Genomic DNA, 21302 nt, shown 5'->3' on the forward strand with positions numbered 1-21302 from the left:
TGCCACCTCTTCTAAATTTATTTGACCTTTGACAGCCCTTCTCTCTACCACCTTAACAGTATGTTGCAGAAGTGGCACAAGCAGAGATCCTTGTACACAGCAGCATGCATATAGGCTTGGGAGAGGCATACTGGATTGTGATGCTAATTCCAAGTACTGACATTAGAAGAGGAAGAGAACAGGATTTCTCAGATTGTCTCCCATTTCCCCCTACAACTCCCCTCCACTATGCACAAGGAAATATAAGAACAAAGCCGTGGCTCTCTCTGAGCTTTCCCCAAACTGCACATAGATCAGGGGTAGCCAATGAGATGCCCTCCAGATGTCGCTGGACAACCGCTCCCATCTGACCCAGCCAGCATGACCCTGGGTCAAGAATGATGTGGTCCAATAACATCTGGAGGGCACCACTTTGGCTAACCCTGAACAGATGATGGGTCAAGTGAGCCACATTCCCTACTCCCCTCACAATCCAGTGGGACTCCTCTACCTGCAGGCATTTAATCCACCTTGGAGGAAGGAGTCACCTATTTCAGGATCCTATTACTCCCTGGAACTTTTGCATCTCCTCCTTCCAGGCTTCCTCTCCCCTTCCCAAATGGAAATCTAACTGGTAGACTGAACTGAAGCAAGGCTCTTACCTCTCCTTCTCGGAGTTCAAAGAAAATGCTGCTTTCCAGATGCACTTGGGGTTTAAGGTTTCAGATATGCAGTACACAGCATTAACTCCTCCTCTGTTCAGTTCCTCTGTTCAGGGAAATCGAAAGTTTAAAAGAGTATCTGATGAATGAAATATTTTTGTCAAGTTCACGTCATTCAGACAGAGGAAAGCATGGATGCATGAACTGTCGAGGCTCTATTACTATGGTTACAGTTCCCTTTCCCTGCTGCGAGCAGAGAAACGATACCAAAACACGATGCTTGCTCAAGAGGAAAAGAAACTCTCCTCATTCTCAGATTGTTATAGCCTCCTTATAATATTCTTGAGTTGGTTTCATCTGAAGCTGATTATCATCATGTTAGAATGACCAGCCATCTGCTCCTTTTGCATTTGATTTTCTGTAAGGTATTAGTACTGTAATGATTACACATTTGTTTAGCAATTCATTCTGCTGTTTCAACACTGCTCAAATGTTGAAGTACAAAATAAATGTTAACAACTGAAATCTAGGAAAAAAGTTGCAGTAAAAACAAAATACTAATGGAAGCATTATTTCAGTAATCCTTACACCAACCCCACAAGGTTTCAAAGTAAACTGGGGTCCAGAACAGTGGTAATGTAAAATTAGGGGCTCTTTGGGCAGGGGAATAACAGGGGAAAAGTCATGGGCAGGAAATGGGTTCCTTCTTTCTAATGTAAATCATGGCCTCTCCAAGGCATTATGTGAAGGAAATATAACTTCGTTACACTTTTATTGTAATACGCAGTAGCTTGCCCCTCACAGGCCACCATTAATAATGGCAGAGGCAAGATCTGAGCCAGGAACGTCCTTGGAAATAACTCCTATGCTATGCTGAACCTCAGTAAGAAGTATGCTGTTATGGGTTTGGGGGTTGAGACAGATGATTTCTATGAGTCCCATTCCAGCCCCTGATTTGGAACCCTGCACCTGGAGGTGTGCTCTGCAGCTGAGATACCTGCTCTGCTGGTCAGATGAGTCTCCTTTGTTAGTCTAATACAGTGGCCAGGTGGACTAATGGGTCTTATCAAGTGCCCATTGACTGGTAAATTGGCCAGGGAAATCCTATTATTATAAAAACTCTTCAGGAGAGCCTTACCCCTTCCCTCCTGAGGCCAAAGGAGATGCTTGTGTTTTTAGTTGAGTCTGAGGAAAGGCTGGGAACTGGAGACAGCCAGAGAGGCTGGTTCCCTGCACCATGGCTTTAGGATGCCTCCTGTAAGCCTGATGAAAAAGAAAGATCTATTGGGCTGCTGATGCTTTGAACCTCTCCATCTTAAGCTCAGGTTGGATGTGTGTAAATAAAAACCATATTTCTTAAAGACACCACAGTGTCCGCTGACCTTCTTTCCAAGGAAACCAAACCCTGGGCAAGCACAGGAACCACTGGAGATCTCTCACTGCTCAGAGATTGGGGTGGAGTACAACAATACTTTAAAAGCTCGCTTGAAGAAGAAGAAAAAGCTTTCCACTTACATCTAAGAGTCTGCAAACTCAGGGGCTGTGGAGGCTTTGGGTAGAGAGCATGCCATAGATTTGGAGCCACCACTAAAAAAGTCTTGCATATTCTGCAACTGCACACACATCCCTTATCAAACAATCTCCTCTTGATAAATGTAAATAATACGTGGATTTGTATGGATAGAAGCATTTCCTAAGATATGAGTAATTCAAACTGTTCAAGGTTTTCACACCAACATTTTGAATTGGGTCCAGAAGCTAAATAGAGCTAGTGCAGTTTATGAAAAACCAGCTGAGAAGTGGGTGCCAAACTGGCTACAATACTGATAGGTTGAATATGCTCTCCTTTTTTCACCCTTGATGGTGGTGGCAGAGAAAAAGAACCCTACCATTTAGATCCATGTAGATCCTCATAGAAGTTACCAGAGTGGGATCAAAAGAGACAGAAGTGGCTACGATGTGTTAACGGCAGCCCAGTAGCCCATTTATGTCAGAAAAAGTTACTTCTTGCAGGGGAGATAGGGAACAGAGAAGCCCTATGAAGAGAGACTGAAAGAACTGGGCATGCTTAGCCTTGAGAAGAGAAGACTGAGGGGAGATAAAATAGCACTGTTCAAGTACTTGAAAGGTTTCCTCACAGAGGGCCAGGATCTCTTCTCGATCATCCCAGAGTGCAGGACATGGAATAATGAGCTTAAGTTACAGGAAGCCAGATTTTGACTGAACACCAGGAAACACTTCCTAACTGTTAGAGGAGTATGACAATGGAACCAATTACCTAGGGAGGTGGTGGGCTCTCCAACGCTGGAGGCATTCAAGAGGCAGCTGGACAGCCATCTGTCAGGAATGCTTTAATTTGGATTCCTGCATTGAGCAGGGGGTTGGACTCGATGGCCTTATAGGCCTCTTCCAACTCTAAGATCCTATGATTCTATGAAGGGGGTGGAGGATCTTCACCCTTTTCCTACCCACCGTTTCCTCATTCCAAATCTCCCACCCATCCCGTAGCTTTCTGCCCTCTCTCCCCTTCAGGTTTTAAATGCATATAAAGTCATCTTAGTGTTGGTAGAGAATGAGATCTACTCTGTTGTACACACTCTTCCCAATTTGGGATCCTAAGATATCACATGATACAAGTACCCCACTTTGCCAGCAGAGGAAGTGATCATATTAAAGAGAGTAAAGCCAGTTTGATCATATTTAACTTCACACTTCATTAATTCCTCAACCTTTTAAGCTTCAGTAGGGACCATTTCATCATGTTACCATTCCTGTGTCCATTAACAGTTGGCTACAGAGCATGCAGTAGACTGTAAATTCAATCCACAGCAGCTTGCTAAACTCAGAATGTTTCCCACACAACTGTCATATTTTAGATATAATATACTACACCGCTGAGTTTAAAAATGAAATCCTTTTATTGCGTCCAGATAATTAAAGTAATAAATACATATACATTCAAGTATAAAACTGTGAAACCATGAAACTATCAACTTCATGATTAGATATGGCTGAACATGTTTCATTGAAATAAATTCAAGGAGTGGGGATAGGCATGGGATTCTTTTACAAGCTTCATTGCCAACTTCGATCTTTGGGTGCTAGGTTTGGTTACTCATCTCTATCAATACCCAAACCAATGTGGGGCATTTTACTGCTTGCAATGCTCCTGTGATATTAGGGTCTTTCCAATGCATAGAAAATCAAGTCTTTAATTATTCATATTCCATAAACAAGAACTGACCGCAAGAACCAGTGTGCCATTGAAACCAAAGTTTCAAATTAATTTTGAGCTGGCTCACACACCATACTGAACCAAACTATGGCTTAGTGTGAACCCATGAGCTCCCAGAGAGGAGGCTGCAGCCACTTTGCTCCTCCTTTGGTACTGCTGCTATGAGTTAAGCCATCATTTTTTGACTTAGTGTGTTGTCCAAACCTGAGCTTGTGATCTATTTCACTCCAGTCATGCCACAGGCTGTTTTGGGTTTACAGCTTAGATTAACCATGAGCCTAGGTTTGGATAACATGCTAAGTCAAACCATGGCTTAACTCATGGCACAAGGATCAGGGGACAACCAATGCAGCTGCGATCTCTCTGAGATTGGCTTAATGTTACGTGCAAACCAGCTCATAGTCTTTTGTAAAATTTAGGCCATTTTCATCCATAACTGTAGGGATTCCATTGTTCAGCAAACAAATCCTTCAGAGATCATGTGACAAATATGGGGTGTACCACTTTGCCGATACAGCTTAACTTTAGAATTGAGCCTGTTCGTTTTTTGGAATGCAGCCTTCTATCTGGACTTCAGCTGGCCAGCCACCATATCGGTTCTTTTTCTTGTCAGAATGGTTGACCTGTTTAAGAGACACATCACATGCAATTCAGTTTATGATTTCAAAATAATCTAATTGTGAAAATGCATCTATGATTTGCCATACAACAGAAAAGAATGTGGCTTTGAATCAACAGGAAGAAGGGACACCTTAGAACACATGAAGGAATCAAATTCACCCTGGTCTCATCACCACGAAGTTCTTGGAGAAAAGGGAATGCAAAAGCAGACTTAACTAGATCAGTTTATTTGAATTGCATTGTTTTCTGCCCTGTCTAAAGGGATCAGAGTGTGCTGCAAACTGGGATACAAAAGCCAGAGTTCAGATACTGTTTTAGCACAACTCCCTTCCACTTATGACTGTGTTTATTCAGGTCAAAATGATATAGTGTCATATCTGTATAGGTGCCATCAGAAAGGACAGCCCCATGTCTAATTCCTCTCAGTCTTCCCTCTATAATATTGTTATAGGCTTGTGGGGTGGGTTTCGATGATATCTGTGAGACCCTTTCTAGTTTATAATTGTGTGCCAGTAAGAGATGCAAAGGAAGACACCTGCTCCACTGGTCAGACTAGTCTCCTTTGTGAATCTAACAGAGTGGCCAGGTGAGCTAATGGCTCTGTTGAGTGCCCATTAACAGATGAACAGATTTTGGGCCAGAGAGATCCTGTTGTTATCTTCTCAGGAGAGAGGCCCTCCCCTACCTCCCTCCCATCCTGAAGCCAAGGAGATGCTTGTGTTATTTGGGCTAGTGGGGAAAAAGGGCTGGGAACTGGAGACAGAAAGGCTTGCTTGCTCTCTGTACCCCCAAAGCTATGGGCAATGGGCAGCAAGATCTGATGGACTGTTACTGCTGTGACCCCTCCAACTTAAGCTCAGGTTGGAATGTGTGTAAATAAAAACCATATATCCTATAAGACACCACAGTCTCTGCCGGCTTTCTTTCCAAGGAAACCAAACCCTGGGTAAGGACAGCAACCCCTGGAAGTCACACACAGCTCAGAGACTGGGGTGGGGTGCAACAATCTCTACTACAATGTATCTATATTTTGACATCACATCATCATGATGCATTTTCTTATCCCTGCCAGTGGTAGCTGCTTATGTGGAGTGATTGTTGGGAAAACAGATGATAATCATTATGCCAGGTCATGGGGATGGTGAACCAAGTTATGGACATGTTTACTTAAATCAGGGACTGCCAATCTTTTCGGGCCCATTTGGACATTTGCGATGATACCCATGACAGTTTCTCAAAATGGCTTCTCTGGTGAGTGTGGTTAGTCATAAAGGCCAAGAAACTGAGTACAAGGCAGAGGATGGGCCTCAGCCCTAAATGCCAAACTATGTATTAAACCCGTATAGTTCAATACAATATTTACTGGTGAAGCTCAGATTAGTAACTTTCCCAAGAAACTGAGTGCACACTTTTATGTCTGAATAGGCCTACACAGGATTACTCTGCATATTCCATCCGCCTCTCTCTGTCACTAGGGTGGCCAGATCCAAAGGAGGACAAGGCTCCTGCACCTTTGACAGTTGTGCAGAAGAGGGAATTTAAGAAAGTGTAGCAGTAAAGCAACAACAATACGCATCCCAAAATAAAATATAAAAGGAAGAAAGAGAAGAAAAAGGATACAGAATAGGGATGGAATCAACACTCCCCAACCATAAAACATTAAGGCTGCAATCCAACACATGTCTACTTACAAGTAAGCTCCATTGGGTTCAATGGGCTTACTCCCAGGTAAGTGTGTATTGGATGGCGGCCTAAATCACAGATTGGAAGTGTAGAAAACTAAAAGGTATTTTTGGCAACAGCTGCAGACATACTGCAACATCGAGCTCCAACCTTGGTGGTGCAAATTCTCCAATACTGTTTCATTTTTCAGGTCATATATTACAGGACTAGGACTGAACTCTAGAGAGCCTCATTATTGGTTTCATGCTTAAATTAACCCTGATGAGGTCTTAAACTATCCTGGAAAAGTGGACCTCTGACTCAGGAGCCCTGCTCCTAATTTAGCAAGTTGATATTGTTGTAACAATCCTTTTTGAGGGAAAAACCTCCCTTATCCTGTGAGGGATCAGTAACTAGCCACTGCAAATAACATCCATTTAACAAGGACTGAAATAACAGCAGTTTATTTTCTCTGAGCAAAAAGCCCTAGTCCTCAAAGTTGGGACTGAAGTTCCAAACAAAAGATACAAGTAACTTTTATACTTTTTCACAAAATAAGTGTTACATAGTGGTTTTGCATAGTAAGCAAGTTACATGGTTTCTGTGTTACCCTGGCCGCGGGCTATCTGAATTTAAGGATCGATCCAAGAATCCATCAGACAGATTCAAAGGTCTACTTTCCAGGAGGCTTTATTAAAAGGGTATATAACAGGCATGCCTTACCCAGTGGAGCAGACCCAAGGTCCCTCACAGGACGCTGAAGGTCTGAACCCCGAACTGGGCTACGCAGGCATCTTTTATAGGGGAAATATTGGCAAGGCAAACATGATGAGGGCATAGAGCATAAATCAAATCATGACATCTTGACAGAAGTACATCATTAATCAAGCTATATCAGTTTAGGCATCAAAGCTATCTATGATTAATAGAGTTTATGCCACCGTCTTTGTAATATCACAGCCCCTTGATCTGGGGTGTTGAGGCACTTGATGGATCATCTGATCCACGTGTGAAGGCACTGTACTAGGTGTCAAGGTTGTTAATTAATTGCCCTGTCTACGTGCGAGAGCACTGTTCTAGCATAGACTGGCCATCTTGACCTCTCTATGCTACTCTTTCCACAGCACGTGCCCTACTGTAATCAGCACGTGCAGCCCATCCTTGGCGCATGCGGCTCATTAGAGCTATCTGGACCAGTGCCAAGGCTACTGTACATCAAACGGTCCTTTCCCTCCCCACCAGCCTCCTTGATAAGACACAGCTGAGCACAGATTGTTTAGGCATTGACCGTGCCTTGACCCAATCTCTAATGAGCTAAACTTCTTGCAGGTGTTCAAAGCTACAGAAAACAGCATTATAAGCTTAACTATTAAATCTTAACCGCCTAAAGGCACTTGTACATATTAAAGCAATAAGGCTACTTTGCCTATGCATCTTCTACAGAGTACACTGGCTATGTGATGTGTTTGCTTCAGCCTAATGGCTACAGCAAGATGGGGTAAGTTTGGTTCACTTTACCTCAATATTTATTATTATTATCATTAAATTTATTTATACCCCACCTTTTGGCCAAAGGCCCTCAAGGCGGCTTACAAAGAACAATAAATACAAGTATAAAAATACATCAATAACAGCAATACAATTTACAAAAATTAAACTAAATAACAAATAATATTATTAAGAAAAAAATGTCCAAAATTTTTTTTGAACAAGTCAATTTAAAATGGATCACTCTCTGTCTTTGGCAGCACACAATATTCCATGTTTATTTATTCAGGAGAAGAACAGAGAAGGCACACAAGAGAGTCACAATACTTCACTACAAGGTCACTGGCAATCTCAGACATCTTTCAGTCACAGTCCCTATCAGATGCACTAGTAGCAAACTCGGGTAGTCAAGTACCTACCAGTTTGGAAGCAAAAACAAAAAAACAAAAACCAGAATCACCCAGAAATAAGTTAGCAGCGTCTTTAAGCTTGGAAGACTCCCTAGTACACAAATATATGTTGCAAATTTTGGGTTTACTGAAATCATACATGTGTATTTTATTCACCAAAATAATAATTAAAAAAAGAAGAAAATCCAAAACACAGCCCAACAAAGAGAGAGCATGCTCAACAGTCTCCAGGAGCAATGGAATGTTGAATGTTTTAGCTGGAAAAGAAAAACATAACATGGCGATGGGGGCAGGTGGAAGAGAAGAATAGTGAACTGGCAGCCTTGATTCCCTAGTTAGATTATAGCATTTGGCCCTCTAAACAGGAGCACTCCAGTTAGGGGTGTGCCATACATTGTTTGAAGGCCCATATCTTTAAAGTAAGGGTCTGCTTCACGGAGGCCAGGATTGGAAAAGCTGTGTGTTGTCTTCCAGTTTCCTATCTCTGCAAGATTACGGCTTTTCTGGAGTAGAATGCTATGAGGAAAGAAGCTGCCACAGGAATAAACACTGCATGCCCCTTTGAACAAGTGAAGCATTTTGTGTGCATAGAGTTCATGGCGACTAGCCAGGATTATATTATAAGGACATATGGGATGAAGATAGTGAAGCAAACAGTATGAATTCAAAAAGTAAGTCATTACTTTTTCTCTCCTAATTTTTTTTGCTAAACAAATCTTGCCTATAACTATTTGTTAAATCAAAGGATTCTCTCTTTATAAAATAAAAAAGGAATAGAAAAATGAGCTTAATCATGGACTTTAAGAATTAATATTTTGGTAGTTTTTGCCATATCTTAATTCTATTCAGTTTCCACAGCAAGATATACTCATCAGCAGAAAGATTAAAATGGTAAAATAAGCTATTTGCAATTCCATTTTAAAACATTCAGAAAAAAAATGATGCTGAAACTAAACAGCCCCGTTAAGCGCAATGAAACAAGCTGGACGACAGCTGGAGCGCAAGTGGCGAAAGACGTGCTGTGATGAATTCTTACAAAAAAAAAATTTAAAGATGTTTTAAAGTTTTTTTAAAAGATATATTGTTTTTAAGGTGTTTTATAGATGTTTTTGGCATTCTGTCACTTGTTTGCTATGTGCTATGAGGCTGATCGTGCACGAGTAAATTAACTAATATGAGGGAAAGAAAAGGAAGACAACTGAAGAATTCATTTACTGAAAATCTAAGTTTGTTATGTATTGGCAGTGATGTTGGGCGGAAATATTTCCAGTACTTTATTTTTCAGTTTCATCAATTCATTAATAAAATGAATGGATGCACACTGCAAATAAATATTAGACAAGGTTGGCAGATTCAAAGTTTTTAGCTTTGTTTAACAAACAAAATAAACATGCCAAATTGAATCATTCTGTAGGGCATCAGCAGGCCTGGCACTAGCACATGGCCAGGTTGGGCACTGGCCTGAGGGCCCGGGATTTCACACAGGGCCCCAGGGGACTCTCCCGGAATAAGCATAGGCCAGCAGCGGGCAGCTCAACAGCAACAAAGTCTCTCCTGCTCAGCTGCACCACTGCTGTGCAAAGATAAGCAGCAGGCCAGTTGCTAAGGAGATGTCCCGGTCTGTCCTGAGTTTCATGCATGGGAGAAGGGGCGCTGCTTACTGGCCTCTAGCAGCAGACAAAGACAATGCAGAGGGGAGGAAACTGCTGGAAAACCATCTCTGTTCTAATATCTACTCAGAAGTAATCCCTGTTGAATTCAGAAAGGCTTCCTACTAGGTAAACATAGTTATTTATTATTTGATTATTTGATTTATATCCCGCCCTTCCTCCCAGCAGGAGCCAGGGCAGCAACAAAAGCACTACAAACTTTAAAACATCATAAAAACAAACATTATTAAAACAAAATATCTTTAAAAACGTTTCTTAAAAAAAGCTTTCAAAACATCTTCTAAGATTAAAAACATTTTTAAAAAGGTTTAAGAACATATTAAAACGCATATTAAAAAGCAGTCCAATACATGTCTACTCAGAAGTAAGCTCCAATGGGTTCAGTGGGGCTTACTCCCAGATAAGTGTGTACTGAATTGCAGCATAAGAGTGAGATGCGGTGCTTGGAAGGAAGGTAAGAAGGATACCTGGTTTTCTTAGACATTATTGTAATCCAATAATGTCTGCTCAAGTAAGCTGCATTGGATTCAGTGGGAATTACTCCCAGGTAAGTGTGCACTGGATTGCAGCCTTAATTACAGAACGATTACTGCCTCCTCACCCTCTCATTCCCTTTGCCCACTGATCTGATAGTGGCTATGTGTGTGCATGTGAATGCGTGTTAAGACCATTCCTCTACTTTTATAGGCAAGCTTTTATTTGGAAGTGTTTTTTTCAAAGATTTTTGAAAATGACAGATTATAGATTCAACCCCCCTACACACACTTTTTTGTCTGTGGAAACATTAAAGTAGAGAAGTCAACAGAAACTGATAATGATAATTGTTTCTTGCGCACTATGTGGAAGATGCCAGGCTCTGATATTATTTCTATAATCTGCCTATCATTAACATGGTAAATCAGAATAAATTCTTAGGAGCTAAGGCCTGCAAAATAGGTAAATTTACCACAACAACGTAAAATAAATCAAAATTTAGTATTTTTATTTTATAAGATTTACAAGCTTACAATATTGGCCAAGATTTCTTTTATTTATTTGTTTATTATTTGATTTATATCCTGCCCTTCCTCCCAGCAGGAGCCCAGGGCGGTGAACAAAAGCACTAAAAACTTTAAAACATCATAAAAACAAACTTTAAAACACCTTAAAATAAAACATCTTTAAAAATGTTTCCTTAAAAAAAGCTTTCACAACATCTTCTAAGATTAAAAACATTTTTAAAAAGGTTTAAAAACATATTAAAAAGCAATTTGTACACACACGCAGACTGGGATAGGTCTCAGCTTAAAAGACTTGTTGAAAGAGGAAGGTCTTCAACAGGCATCAAAAAGATAACAGAGATGGCGCCTGTCTAATATTTAAGGGGAGGGAATTTCACAGGATAGGTGCCGCCACACTAAAGGTCCGTTTCCTATGTTGTGCAGAACGGACCTCCTGATAAGATGGTATCTGCCCTCACCTGCAAAGCGCAGTGATCGACTGGTTATATGAGGGATAAGACGGTCTTTCAGATATCCTAGTCCCAAGCTGTATAGGGCTTTGTACACCAAAACTAGAACCTTGAACTTGGCCTGGTAGCAAATGGGCAGCCAGTGCAATTCTTTTAGCAGCAGGGTGACATGTTGGCGATACCTTGCCCCAGTGAGCAGTCTTGCTGCCGCATTTTGCACCAGTTGCAGCTTCCAGACCAACCTCAAGGGCAGCCCCACATAGAGCGCATTACAGTAATCCAGCCTGGAGGTTACCAGTGTTTGGACAACAGTGGTTAGGCTATCCTGGTCCAGAAACGGCTGCAGCTGTCTTACCAGCTTAAGCTGGTAAAAGGCACTCCTAGCTACTGAGGTCACCTGGGCCTCTAGTGACAAAGATGAATCCAGGAGTACCCCCAGACTACGAACCAGCTTTTTCAGAGGGAGTACGACCCCATCCAAAGCAGGCAACTGACCAATTATCCGAACTCAGGAACCACCAACCCATAGCACTTCCATCTTGCTAGGATTCAGACTCAGTTTTTTGACCCTCATCCAGCCCACCACCGAGTCCAGGCAGCGGTCCAGGGCTTGCAAGGCTTCTCCCAATTCAGATGTTAGAGAGAAATAGAGCTGGGTATCGTCAGCATACTGCTGACACCTCGCCCCAAATCTCCTGATGACCACTCCCAAGGGTTTCATATAGATGTTATACAGCATCAGGGACAAGATGGTACCCTGAGGCACCCCACAGCACAACTGCCAGGGGGCTGAAAGACAGTCACCCAACAACCTTGGAGATAGGATCGGAACCACTGTAAAACAGTGCCTGCACAGTGCCAAGTTGGCCCAGAAGGATACCATGGTCAATGGTATCAAAAGCCGCTGAGAGATCAAGTAAGAATAACAGGATCGCACTCCCCCTGTCCCTCTCCCAATAAAGGTCATCCATCAGGGTGACCAAGGCCGATTCAGTCCCATAACCAGGCCTGAACCAAGACTGGGATGGGTCAAGATAATCTGTTTCATCCAAGAGTACTTGCAGTTGCTGCACCACAACCCTCTCAATCACCTTCCCTAAGAAGGGCGTATTTGCAACCGGTCAGTAGTTGTCACAAACCAATGGGTCCAGGGTGGGCTTTTTCAAGAGCAGTTGGATCACTGCCTCTTTCAAGGCAGCTGGAACCACTCTGTCCCACAATTATGCATTGACCACCCGCTGGATCCTCTCGATCAACCCCCTCGGCCAGCTTTAATAAAGCCAAGAACGGCAAGAGTCGAAGGACACGTTGCTGGCCACATCAACGCTAGCACCTTGTCTACGTCATCAGGCTGCATCAAATGAAACCGTTTCTAAGAAGTTGCAGCAGACGTTGCACTGGACACCTCATTGGGGACTACAGTAGATGTGGAGGGGGCATCAAGACTGCTACGGAGGCGAGCAACTTTACCCTCAAAGTGCCTTGCAAACAATTCACAGTGGGTCTTCAAAGGTGTTTTTTTTTAAGAATTCCAACACAGATGCAGGACTGGAATTTATAACATTTTGTTATGCAAGCTGATATAAACAGTTAGATTATCACTTCCTTGTCTTCTGTGTTATTTATTTTTAACATAACCAAACAGTTGACTAATGGCAATTTTTAATCTGTTATAGCTTTGTTATGATGTCCAGAAGGCTGTCATCTTGGGGCATGACCAGAATATATGGAACACATTGGTGTTTAAAGCTCTGCATCTCCAACAAGTATTATTACCATCCATATACATTTGATTTGGGGCTTCTTAATTTAAACAAGTCTTATTACCTTTTCCCTTTGTATGCTATCTGGCAGCTCAAAACCTTTTGCAGCTATGAAGGCCCAGCTTGACCTGAATCGCAAATTCCGTATTTCTTTACTTCCTAGATCTGCTATTGCCTTTTTTGCATCCTCCGTTAACCTGTGTGAGAGAGAAGGGATTAATTCAATTTTGTACCTTTGTCTACTCATATTAGTTAATTTAGCCCATATGGTTGAATCTAGACGCTCAGAACATGGCCTTCTAATAAGTGTGTTCTTGATTTTTTCCATTTATTTTATTCCTTTGACTACTCATCTTTGCTAAAAGCAAAAGTCTAGATAGGATATATTTCTTCCAAAATTCTTATTCAGATTTGTTTCTTGTTAAAATACTTTCTTCTGACATATATAAATAAAGATTAAGGACACAATGCTAAGACTCTACTTAATTCGGTGGACTTTCGCCTAAGTATATATGCACAGGACTGGAGCCTATATGAGTTCTACTATGATCCTTGTCACCTACTGCTTGCATAATGCTGTCATCTACATAGCTGTGCATACTACGGAGCATCATTAGTTTTATTTATTCTGTTAATGCTTCCCTTAGAATACACAAGAAAATAAACAATCTGCAGGCATTCCCTTAGCAGTCAAGGATCCAAAAACCAACTTTAGGCATCAAGCTTCTGCTTCAAGCAATATGTACAAACACAGAACAAATTCTCCTGTCTTCTTGCTTTAAAACTGTGCAAATGGGCAAAGCTAACGATAACACAACAGAATGATAGAACTTGGAGTATTAAATCTATTCATATCGGAGTTCTGCAGGTGACACTGGCTGAAGTGTAAATGAAATTTACCAGGTAGTTACTTGGATCATTTAGTATTTTAGAGCTGTAAACATCTGTTTGAGGAAATTATGTTGAAGAAGCCAGTGCTTAGAACGTTCCCCCCAAATTTGACATGTACACAAGCCCAAGTGGCCTCCAAAGGGTCCATGTATGTCTACAGGTAAAACTCTCAGTGTATTTGGTAAAATGGGTGGTAAAACTTGATCACAGCTTCATACATTTTGCTACCTTATTTCTAAAAATTTGAAAAGTGGAATCACCGACTATATTAAGAACCATGTGTCTGTTGGCTTACTTTGTGCTTCCATCATCATGGGTCACCATTAGGAGCAGTGATCTCTGTGGGGCATTTCTGATGAAATTAGTCATTGGTCCAGAAAATTCTGTTGGGGAGCAGGGAGAGAATAAAAACTCCAATATAAATATGTTATTTTCCCTCAAATACCACATCTCATTCCTGCTATTCAGCTTTGCTCTTCTGTACAGAACAAAGCAAGGAAGTTTATCGTTCTTTTCTGACAAGAGTTTTGGATCCAAGAGATCTTTGAGGAGAGTTTCACTCATGGATGGAGCAGGGTGGTCTTGGCTCCTGCAAACAGAAAAAAGGGGATTTTCCCATCTCCTTGCATCCCTCTCTCCCAAAACTCTGCCCCCAATCCAAGGTCCACTGAAGGCAAGGAGAAGGCAGTTAGGGTGAGAGCTGTCAGGAAAGATTGAGCCATATGCCCATGATTCAATCATCCTGTTGCACACATGCTCTTGACAAGGGGCGTTCTAACCTCTGATACCGTACAAGTGCCATAACTATTATTTGTACACAGGAATGATAGCAGACATGCTGATTTTTATTTATTTATTTGTTAAATTTTTATACCGCCCCACTAGCATAGCTCTCTCGGCGGTGTACAACAGAAAGTATATACAATAAAATCACATAAATCAGTACAAAAACATATATATAAAAATCCACAAATCTAAAACCAAATTGAACATATTAAACTAAAATGCCTGAGCAAAGAGAAAGGTTTTAACTTGGTGCCAAAAAGATAGCAATGTCGGCGCCAAGTGCACCTCAACAGGAAGACTATTCCACAATTCAGGGGCCACCACTGAGAAGGCCCTGGTTCTTGTAGCCATCCTCCGAGCCTCTCTATGAGTCGGAACTCGGAGGAGGGCCTTCGATGTTGAACGTAGTATACGGGCAGGTTCATATTGGGAGAGGCATTCCAGGAGGTATTGTGGTCCCGCACCGTATAAGGCTTTATAGGTTAAAACCAGCACTTTGAATCTGGCCCGGAAACATATAGGTAGCCAGTGCAAGCGGGCCAGAACAGGTGTTATATGTTCAGACTGCCTGGTCCTCGTTATCAGCCTGGCCGCCGCGTTTTGCACAAGCTGTAGTTTCCGAACCGTCTTCAAAGGCAGCCCTACGTAGAGCACATTGCAGTAATCCAATTGAGAGGTTACCAGAGCATGGACAACTGAGGTGAGGTCCTCCCTGTCCAGATAGGGACGTAGCTGGGCTACCAACCGAAGTTGGTAGAACGCATTCCGTGCCACCGAGGCTACTTGAGCCTCGAGTGACAGGGAAGGATCTAAGAGTACTCCCAGACTACGAACCCGCTCCTTCAGGGGGAGCGTAACCCCGTCCAGAACAGGGTGCATATCCACCACCTGATCAGGGAAATCACCCACTAACAGCATCTCAGTCTTGTCTGGATTGAGACTCAGTTTATTAGCTCTCATCCAGTCCATTATCGCAGCCAGGCAACAGTTCAGCACATTGACAGCCTCACCTGAAGAAGATGAAAAGGAGAAATAGAGCTGCGTGTCATCAGCATACTGGTGGCAACGCACTCCAAAACTCCTGATGACCGCACTCAGCGGCTTCATGTAGATGTTAAAAAGCATGGGGGACAGAACTGACCCCTGCGGGACTCCACATTGGAGAGCCCACGGTGTCGAGCAATGTTCCCCAAGCACTACCTTCTGGAGACGACCCGCCAGGTAGGAGCAGAACCACTGCCAAGCAGTGCCCCCAACTCCCAACTCCACGAGCCTCTCCAGAAGGATACCATGGTCGATGGTATCAAAAGCCGCTGAGAGATCAAGGAGAATCAACAGAGTTACACTCCCTCCGTCCCTCTCCCCACTTAAGTCATCGTACAGGGCGACCAAGGCTGTCTCGGTGCTAAAACCCGATTGAAATGGATCTAGATAATCGGTTTCATCCAATAGCGCCCGGAGCTGGGCAGCAACCACTCATTCCAAGATCTTGCCCAGGAATGGAACATTCGCTACTGGTCTGTAGCTATTAAGGTCTTCTGGGTCCAAGGAAGGTTTTTTCAGAAGTGGTCTCACTACTGCCTCTTTCAGACAGCTAGGGACCACTCCCTCTCGTAAAGAGGCGTTTATCACTTCCCTGGCCCAGCCAGCTGTTCCATCCCTGCTAGTTTTTATTAGCCAGGAGGGGCAAGGATCTAGTACAGAAGTGGTTGCACGCACCTGTCCAAGTACCTTGTCCACGTCCTCGAGCTGAACCAACTGAAACTCATCCAATAAAACATGACAAGACTGTGCTCCGGACACCTCATTAGGATCAACTGCTGTAAACTGGGAGTCCAAGTCCCGATGGATGCATAAGATCTTATTCTGGAAGGGCCCAGCAAATTCATTACAGCGGGCTACCGACTGCACTATCATGTCCTCAGGGCCAGAATGAAGTAGCCCTCGGACAACTCTAAAAAGCTCCGCTGGGCGGCAAAGAGATGACTTAATAGTGGCAGCAAAGTATTGTTTTTTCGCCACCCTCACCGCTCCTAAATACAAATTAGTAGAGGCACTCACCAGTGCATAATTACATCCCTCAGGAGTTCGCCTCCACCTCCACTCAAGCCGCCTCCTATCCTGTTTCATCGCTCTCAGCTCCGGAGTATACCATGGAGCTGTATGAGCTCTACACAGGAGAGGGCGCGCAGGAGCAATCGTGTCAACAGCCCGGGTCATCTCCGTATTTCACAGTTCAACCAGGGCTTCGACAGGAGCGCCAGTCTTATCAGCCGGAAACTCCCCCAGAGCCCTTTGAAAACCTTCAGGATTCATTAGGCTCCTGGGGCAGACCAATTTAATAGGTCCCTCACCCTTGCGGAGGGGAAAAGCTGCTGTAAGTCTAAACTTCAACAAGCGGTGATCTGTCCATGACAAAGGGAGAGATGTAAAACTCCCCACGTCCAGATCACCATCCCCATGTCCAGTAGCAAAAATAAGATCTAGAGTATGTCCCGACACATGTGTTGGGCCACTAACATATTGGGACAGCCCCATGGTTGTCATGGAGACCATGAAGTCCTGAGCCGCCCCAGATAAAGTAGCCTCGGCATGGATGTTGACATCCCCCAGTACCAATAGTCTGGGGGATCTCAGCAATACCTCCGAGACCACTTCCGTCAGCTCAGTTAGGGAAGTCATTGGGCAGCAAGGTGGGCGGTACACCAACAATATTCCCAGTCTGTCCCTTTGACCCATCACAAGGTACAGACACTCCAGACCCGTTGCTACATGGACATGGTGCCTGATGAGAGAGATGGAACTCTGATAGACCACAGCAACCCCACCTCCCCGACCCTCAGATCTACCATGATGCTGAACCGAATAACCCGGTGGGCAGAGCTGGGAAAGACTAGCCCCTCCCTGCTCACCCACCCAGGTCTCGGTAATGCATGCCAGATAGGCTGCCTCATCCACAATCAAATCATGGACGAGGGAGATTTTATTGTGTACCGATCTGGCATTTAAAAGCAGCAACTGGAGATCCGAGAGTTGGCTGAGAGGACAACCAACAACCCTACGGATGTGAGAAGGACCGGAACAAGGCACAGCCACTACTTGTCTGGGCCGCGTTCCCCTTACCTGGCACGTCCTTCTCACAGCGCCATACCTCCCTCTGCCCGTCACTACATTAACTGGGGCCCCCTCAAGTCCTCCCGTTTGTTGTAAAAGGCTCTTCCCCAGACACAATGATGATAGGATTGCCTCTTACCTCCTTCCCACATGTCAAAATATTTTGCATCAACAAGCTTTCCAGTGTTATCTAGAAGAAAGAAAAGGCATTTTTTAAACGCTGGGGGGAAATGCACAATAAAAAAAAAGTTTTCTGTTAATTTCCAAAAGCTCCAAAATTAAAACATTTAATTTAGAAACATTTAGGGTGTAAGCACAAACACCATATGCCATGTGTGCAGTTCATACATCAATGTGTAGGCCCTTGCAAAAGGTATCAGAGTGGATGGTTAAAAACAAAGGGATTTCAATTATAGTATCGTTAAGTTTCTTTTTAAAAAGTACCTTGATCTAAAATAAAATGTGACTTTAAACAGCAAAAACAGGTTAAAGTCTACATTAGACCAAAACCGAACCCATGGCTCTTTATAAAACACATTGAGTGGTATTCAATGAGCACATCCCATCAGCACAAGGTTTTCCACTTGTGCAATGGGACTTTCTCCTCTTTCCTCTCTGCCCCTTACCATGCCCCCTGCGCCTTCCCCAAATCTGCTCCAGAGCATTAGGGAAACCCCTGGAAAAGATTTAAGGGGGGCAGAGGAGGAGGAGGAGGAGAGAACATTCAACTGCACAAGCGGAAAACCTTGCGTAGACAAAACATTCATATAGCACTATGTTGGAAAGAATCCACTGAATTACAAGCTGCTTTGTATGCAGAAGAAAGAACATTGAGAAAACACATCTAACTTTTGAGGTTAAGCATTATAACTGCTACATTACAAGTCAGGTGTTACTGTGGTAAATTATGTATTTGTATTAGGGCAATCCCCCAACTAAAGGAATCGTAGCCAGCCAGTTGTATGGGTTTTAGTCAATCTAATGTGCATATGAATAAACATAGACATTCTGAAGCAACAAACAACCATAATGGTTTTTAGATTATGCACACATGTCCTGCTCTGTTATACAGGAAAGAGAATGCCTCTTTCACAAAAAGGCAGTATGCTTCTCAATACCAGTTGCTGGAAACTGCAGGAGGGGAGAATGCTCTTGTACTCGGTTCCTGCTTGTGTGCTTTCCATAGGTATCTGGTTGGCCACTGTGAGAACAGCATGCTAGCCTAGATGGACCACTGGCCTGATCCTGCAGGCTCTTCTTATGTTCTTATGATTTCCAGAGGGGTAGCCATATTAGTTTGCTGCAGCAAAATGAGTCTTGCAGCGCTTTAAAGAGTAATATATTGGTTATGGCACAAGCTTTTGTGGACTACAGTCTACTTCTCAGATGCATGAAGTGCTAACCTGAGTTACAGGTGCAAGTGTGTGTGTATATATCTATATCTCTGTATCTATATCTATATACACACACACACAACAGGAGATGGGGTGGATTGTAAACAGTGAGGTCAGAGGGAAATGAAATTCAGAAAGTTCAGATGCAAGCCTCATAATAGAAGATTCAGATATGGGAATACAGTTGGCATCTTGGTTTGGCACAGGGTCTGGTTCCTGTGTCTATATCTCTGCTATATGGTTTGTTGTTGAAAGAGGTGTGGGAAAAAAATCTGGAAAAAATAAACTTTTCCCCCCTGATTTTTTCCATTTTTTTCCTGGGCCTTCTTTAGTTGTTGCTTTCTGTTGTGGTGCTTTGTGTAACCAAGAACAGGCCTAGTTTCCAAGGCCTGAGAGAGGCAAGTGTCATTGTTCAGGATGTTCTATAGATCACTAATGATGCATCTGAGTGGTTTTAGCTGTTATTTTCTCTTCTATGTATGTCCTGCAGTACATTATTCCTGAGTACCTGTCTGGCCTTATTGATTTCCCCCCCCCCCCACTTTGTTGGGTGGATATTGTAGTCTGAGGAATGCTTGATGTAAATTCTAAGGTTGTGTCTGTCTGATGAGCCTGAACAGATGCAGTTGTGTCGTAGGGTCTGGCTGTAGACAACGGATTTTGTGGTGAGTTCTGGGTGGAAGCTGGAAGCATGTAAGTACATGTAGTGGTCAACAAGTTTCTGATATAAAGTGGTGCTTATATGTCCATACTGTAATCGCACAGTATTGTTCAGAATGTCAACTCCTTGTGTGAACTGGCCTGGGCTCAGGTTGACAATGGAGTGAAAGTTATTGAGTGGAACTGTGCAAGTGCCTCCTGTCCACACATCTAAGTGATAAAGGTGTCATTAATGCATCTCAGGCAGAGGAGAGGCTTTTGGGGAAAGAGATGAGAAAGTGTTGTTCTTCTAAGTCACCCATGAAGATGTTGGGCATACTGTGGAGTCATGCAAGTGCCCATGACAGCACCATACATCTGAAGATGCACATTCTTCCCAAAGATGAAATTACTGTGGGCAAGTACAAAATAGCAGAATTTGGTGGTGAGATGTGCCCTATCAGGGATGATATTATTGATGGCTTATAGTCCATCTTAGTAGGGTGTAAGGAATCTCAGCATTCACGGTAGTTAGCATGGTGTTTTCTGAGAGATTGTCAATGCATTGCAGTTTCCTCAGAAAGTCAGTAGTATCCCATATGTAACTTGGAGTACTGGTGGCATTTGGTCTGAGAACGGACTCTTAAAGAGATGTCCTCCAATATCCAAGGTCCCAAACTGCAGTTTTTGCTTCTCCCACCAAACTACTGTGGTGAAAAGGTGCCACATGTCCATCCAATCTGACTGGAATGTATTCAATATTATAATGGTTTATAAAATGTATACTCTGTGCGTGACCGAATGTTCTCAGGAAGATTCACAACAGTAACATAACCACCAGTAAATAATTGCAATTTATACCACTATAAGGCAAAGATCTACCCAAAGTAATAAATAAACTCTATAAAAAGCTCATCTCCCTAATCAACAACAACATCAATAATAATAAAATAATAAATGTCCTTAAAGAGCACTTTTGTTGGGTGCTTAAACGCTTTTCAGACAATAGCTCAAGAATCCTTAAGACAACCAGGGCAGATAGGCCAAGATAAGGCCACCAAGTGAGTTAATGGCAGAGACAAGATTTCAGCTGGAGATTTCTCAGTGCACAGCTCTGTATCTTAGCCACTTAGACATAACATTTTTTAAAAAAAACAAACACGAACAGGATTGTCCTTTTCTACTCACAGTCCACAATGGCAATATTTATTCCTCTTCCAGCATTTTTATTTTCTTGGCTTATGAGGCTGAAATTGAAACACAAAACATCAATCTAGGAAACATGCCATATAGTTTTTTTCCCTTTCTTCTTTCATTATGAGATATATGGTTCAACAGAAGAAGGTGTTACGCTCTAGAGTCGGGAACCTTTGGCCCTCCAGATGTTGCTGAACTACAACTCCCATCATCCATGGCCATGCTTGCTGGGGTTGATGGGAATTGTAGTTCAGGAACATCTGGAGGGCCACAGGTTCCTCGCACCTGCTCTAGAACTTTATAAAGTATAAAAACTTTATAAAGCATTGACAACTTTTTCC

General features: G+C 42.8%; 2 protein-coding genes and 1 long non-coding RNA gene across 4 annotated transcripts in view; 1 reads left to right on the forward strand and 2 right to left on the reverse strand.

Annotated features, from left to right (window-relative positions):
- The window catches only part of LOC133385154 (interferon-induced GTP-binding protein Mx1-like), a 45069-nt gene extending 43948 nt beyond the window's left edge, over positions 1-1121 (reverse strand). Inside the window, exon 1 of the mRNA XM_061627607.1 lies at positions 642-1121. The gene's annotated coding sequence lies outside the window, so the exon portion shown is untranslated. The remainder of the gene's footprint in view (positions 1-641) is intronic.
- Positions 1122-3540: 2419 nt separating this feature from the next.
- The window catches only part of FAM3B (FAM3 metabolism regulating signaling molecule B), a 38923-nt gene continuing 21161 nt past the window's right edge, over positions 3541-21302 (reverse strand). For both annotated transcript variants that reach the window (XM_061629463.1, XM_061629462.1), the window contains exons 4-8: positions 20953-21011; positions 17871-17921; positions 14127-14214; positions 13005-13137; positions 3541-4499 (exon numbers count right to left, since the gene is read on the reverse strand). In XM_061629463.1, coding sequence (XP_061485447.1) covers positions 4401-4499; positions 13005-13137; positions 14127-14214; positions 17871-17921; positions 20953-21011 — 430 coding nt within the window. In that variant the 3' untranslated portion in view covers positions 3541-4400. The remainder of the gene's footprint in view (positions 4500-13004; positions 13138-14126; positions 14215-17870; positions 17922-20952; positions 21012-21302) is intronic.
- On the forward strand, positions 7514-13400 carry LOC133385879 (uncharacterized). Its single transcript, XR_009762993.1, has 3 exons — positions 7514-7657; positions 8532-8728; positions 12854-13400. It is a non-coding gene; the product is annotated as an uncharacterized LOC133385879 (long non-coding RNA).

This window comes from Rhineura floridana, chromosome 5 (genome assembly GCF_030035675.1).
Source record: "Rhineura floridana isolate rRhiFlo1 chromosome 5, rRhiFlo1.hap2, whole genome shotgun sequence".
Taxonomy (NCBI): Eukaryota; Metazoa; Chordata; class Lepidosauria; order Squamata; family Rhineuridae; genus Rhineura; species Rhineura floridana.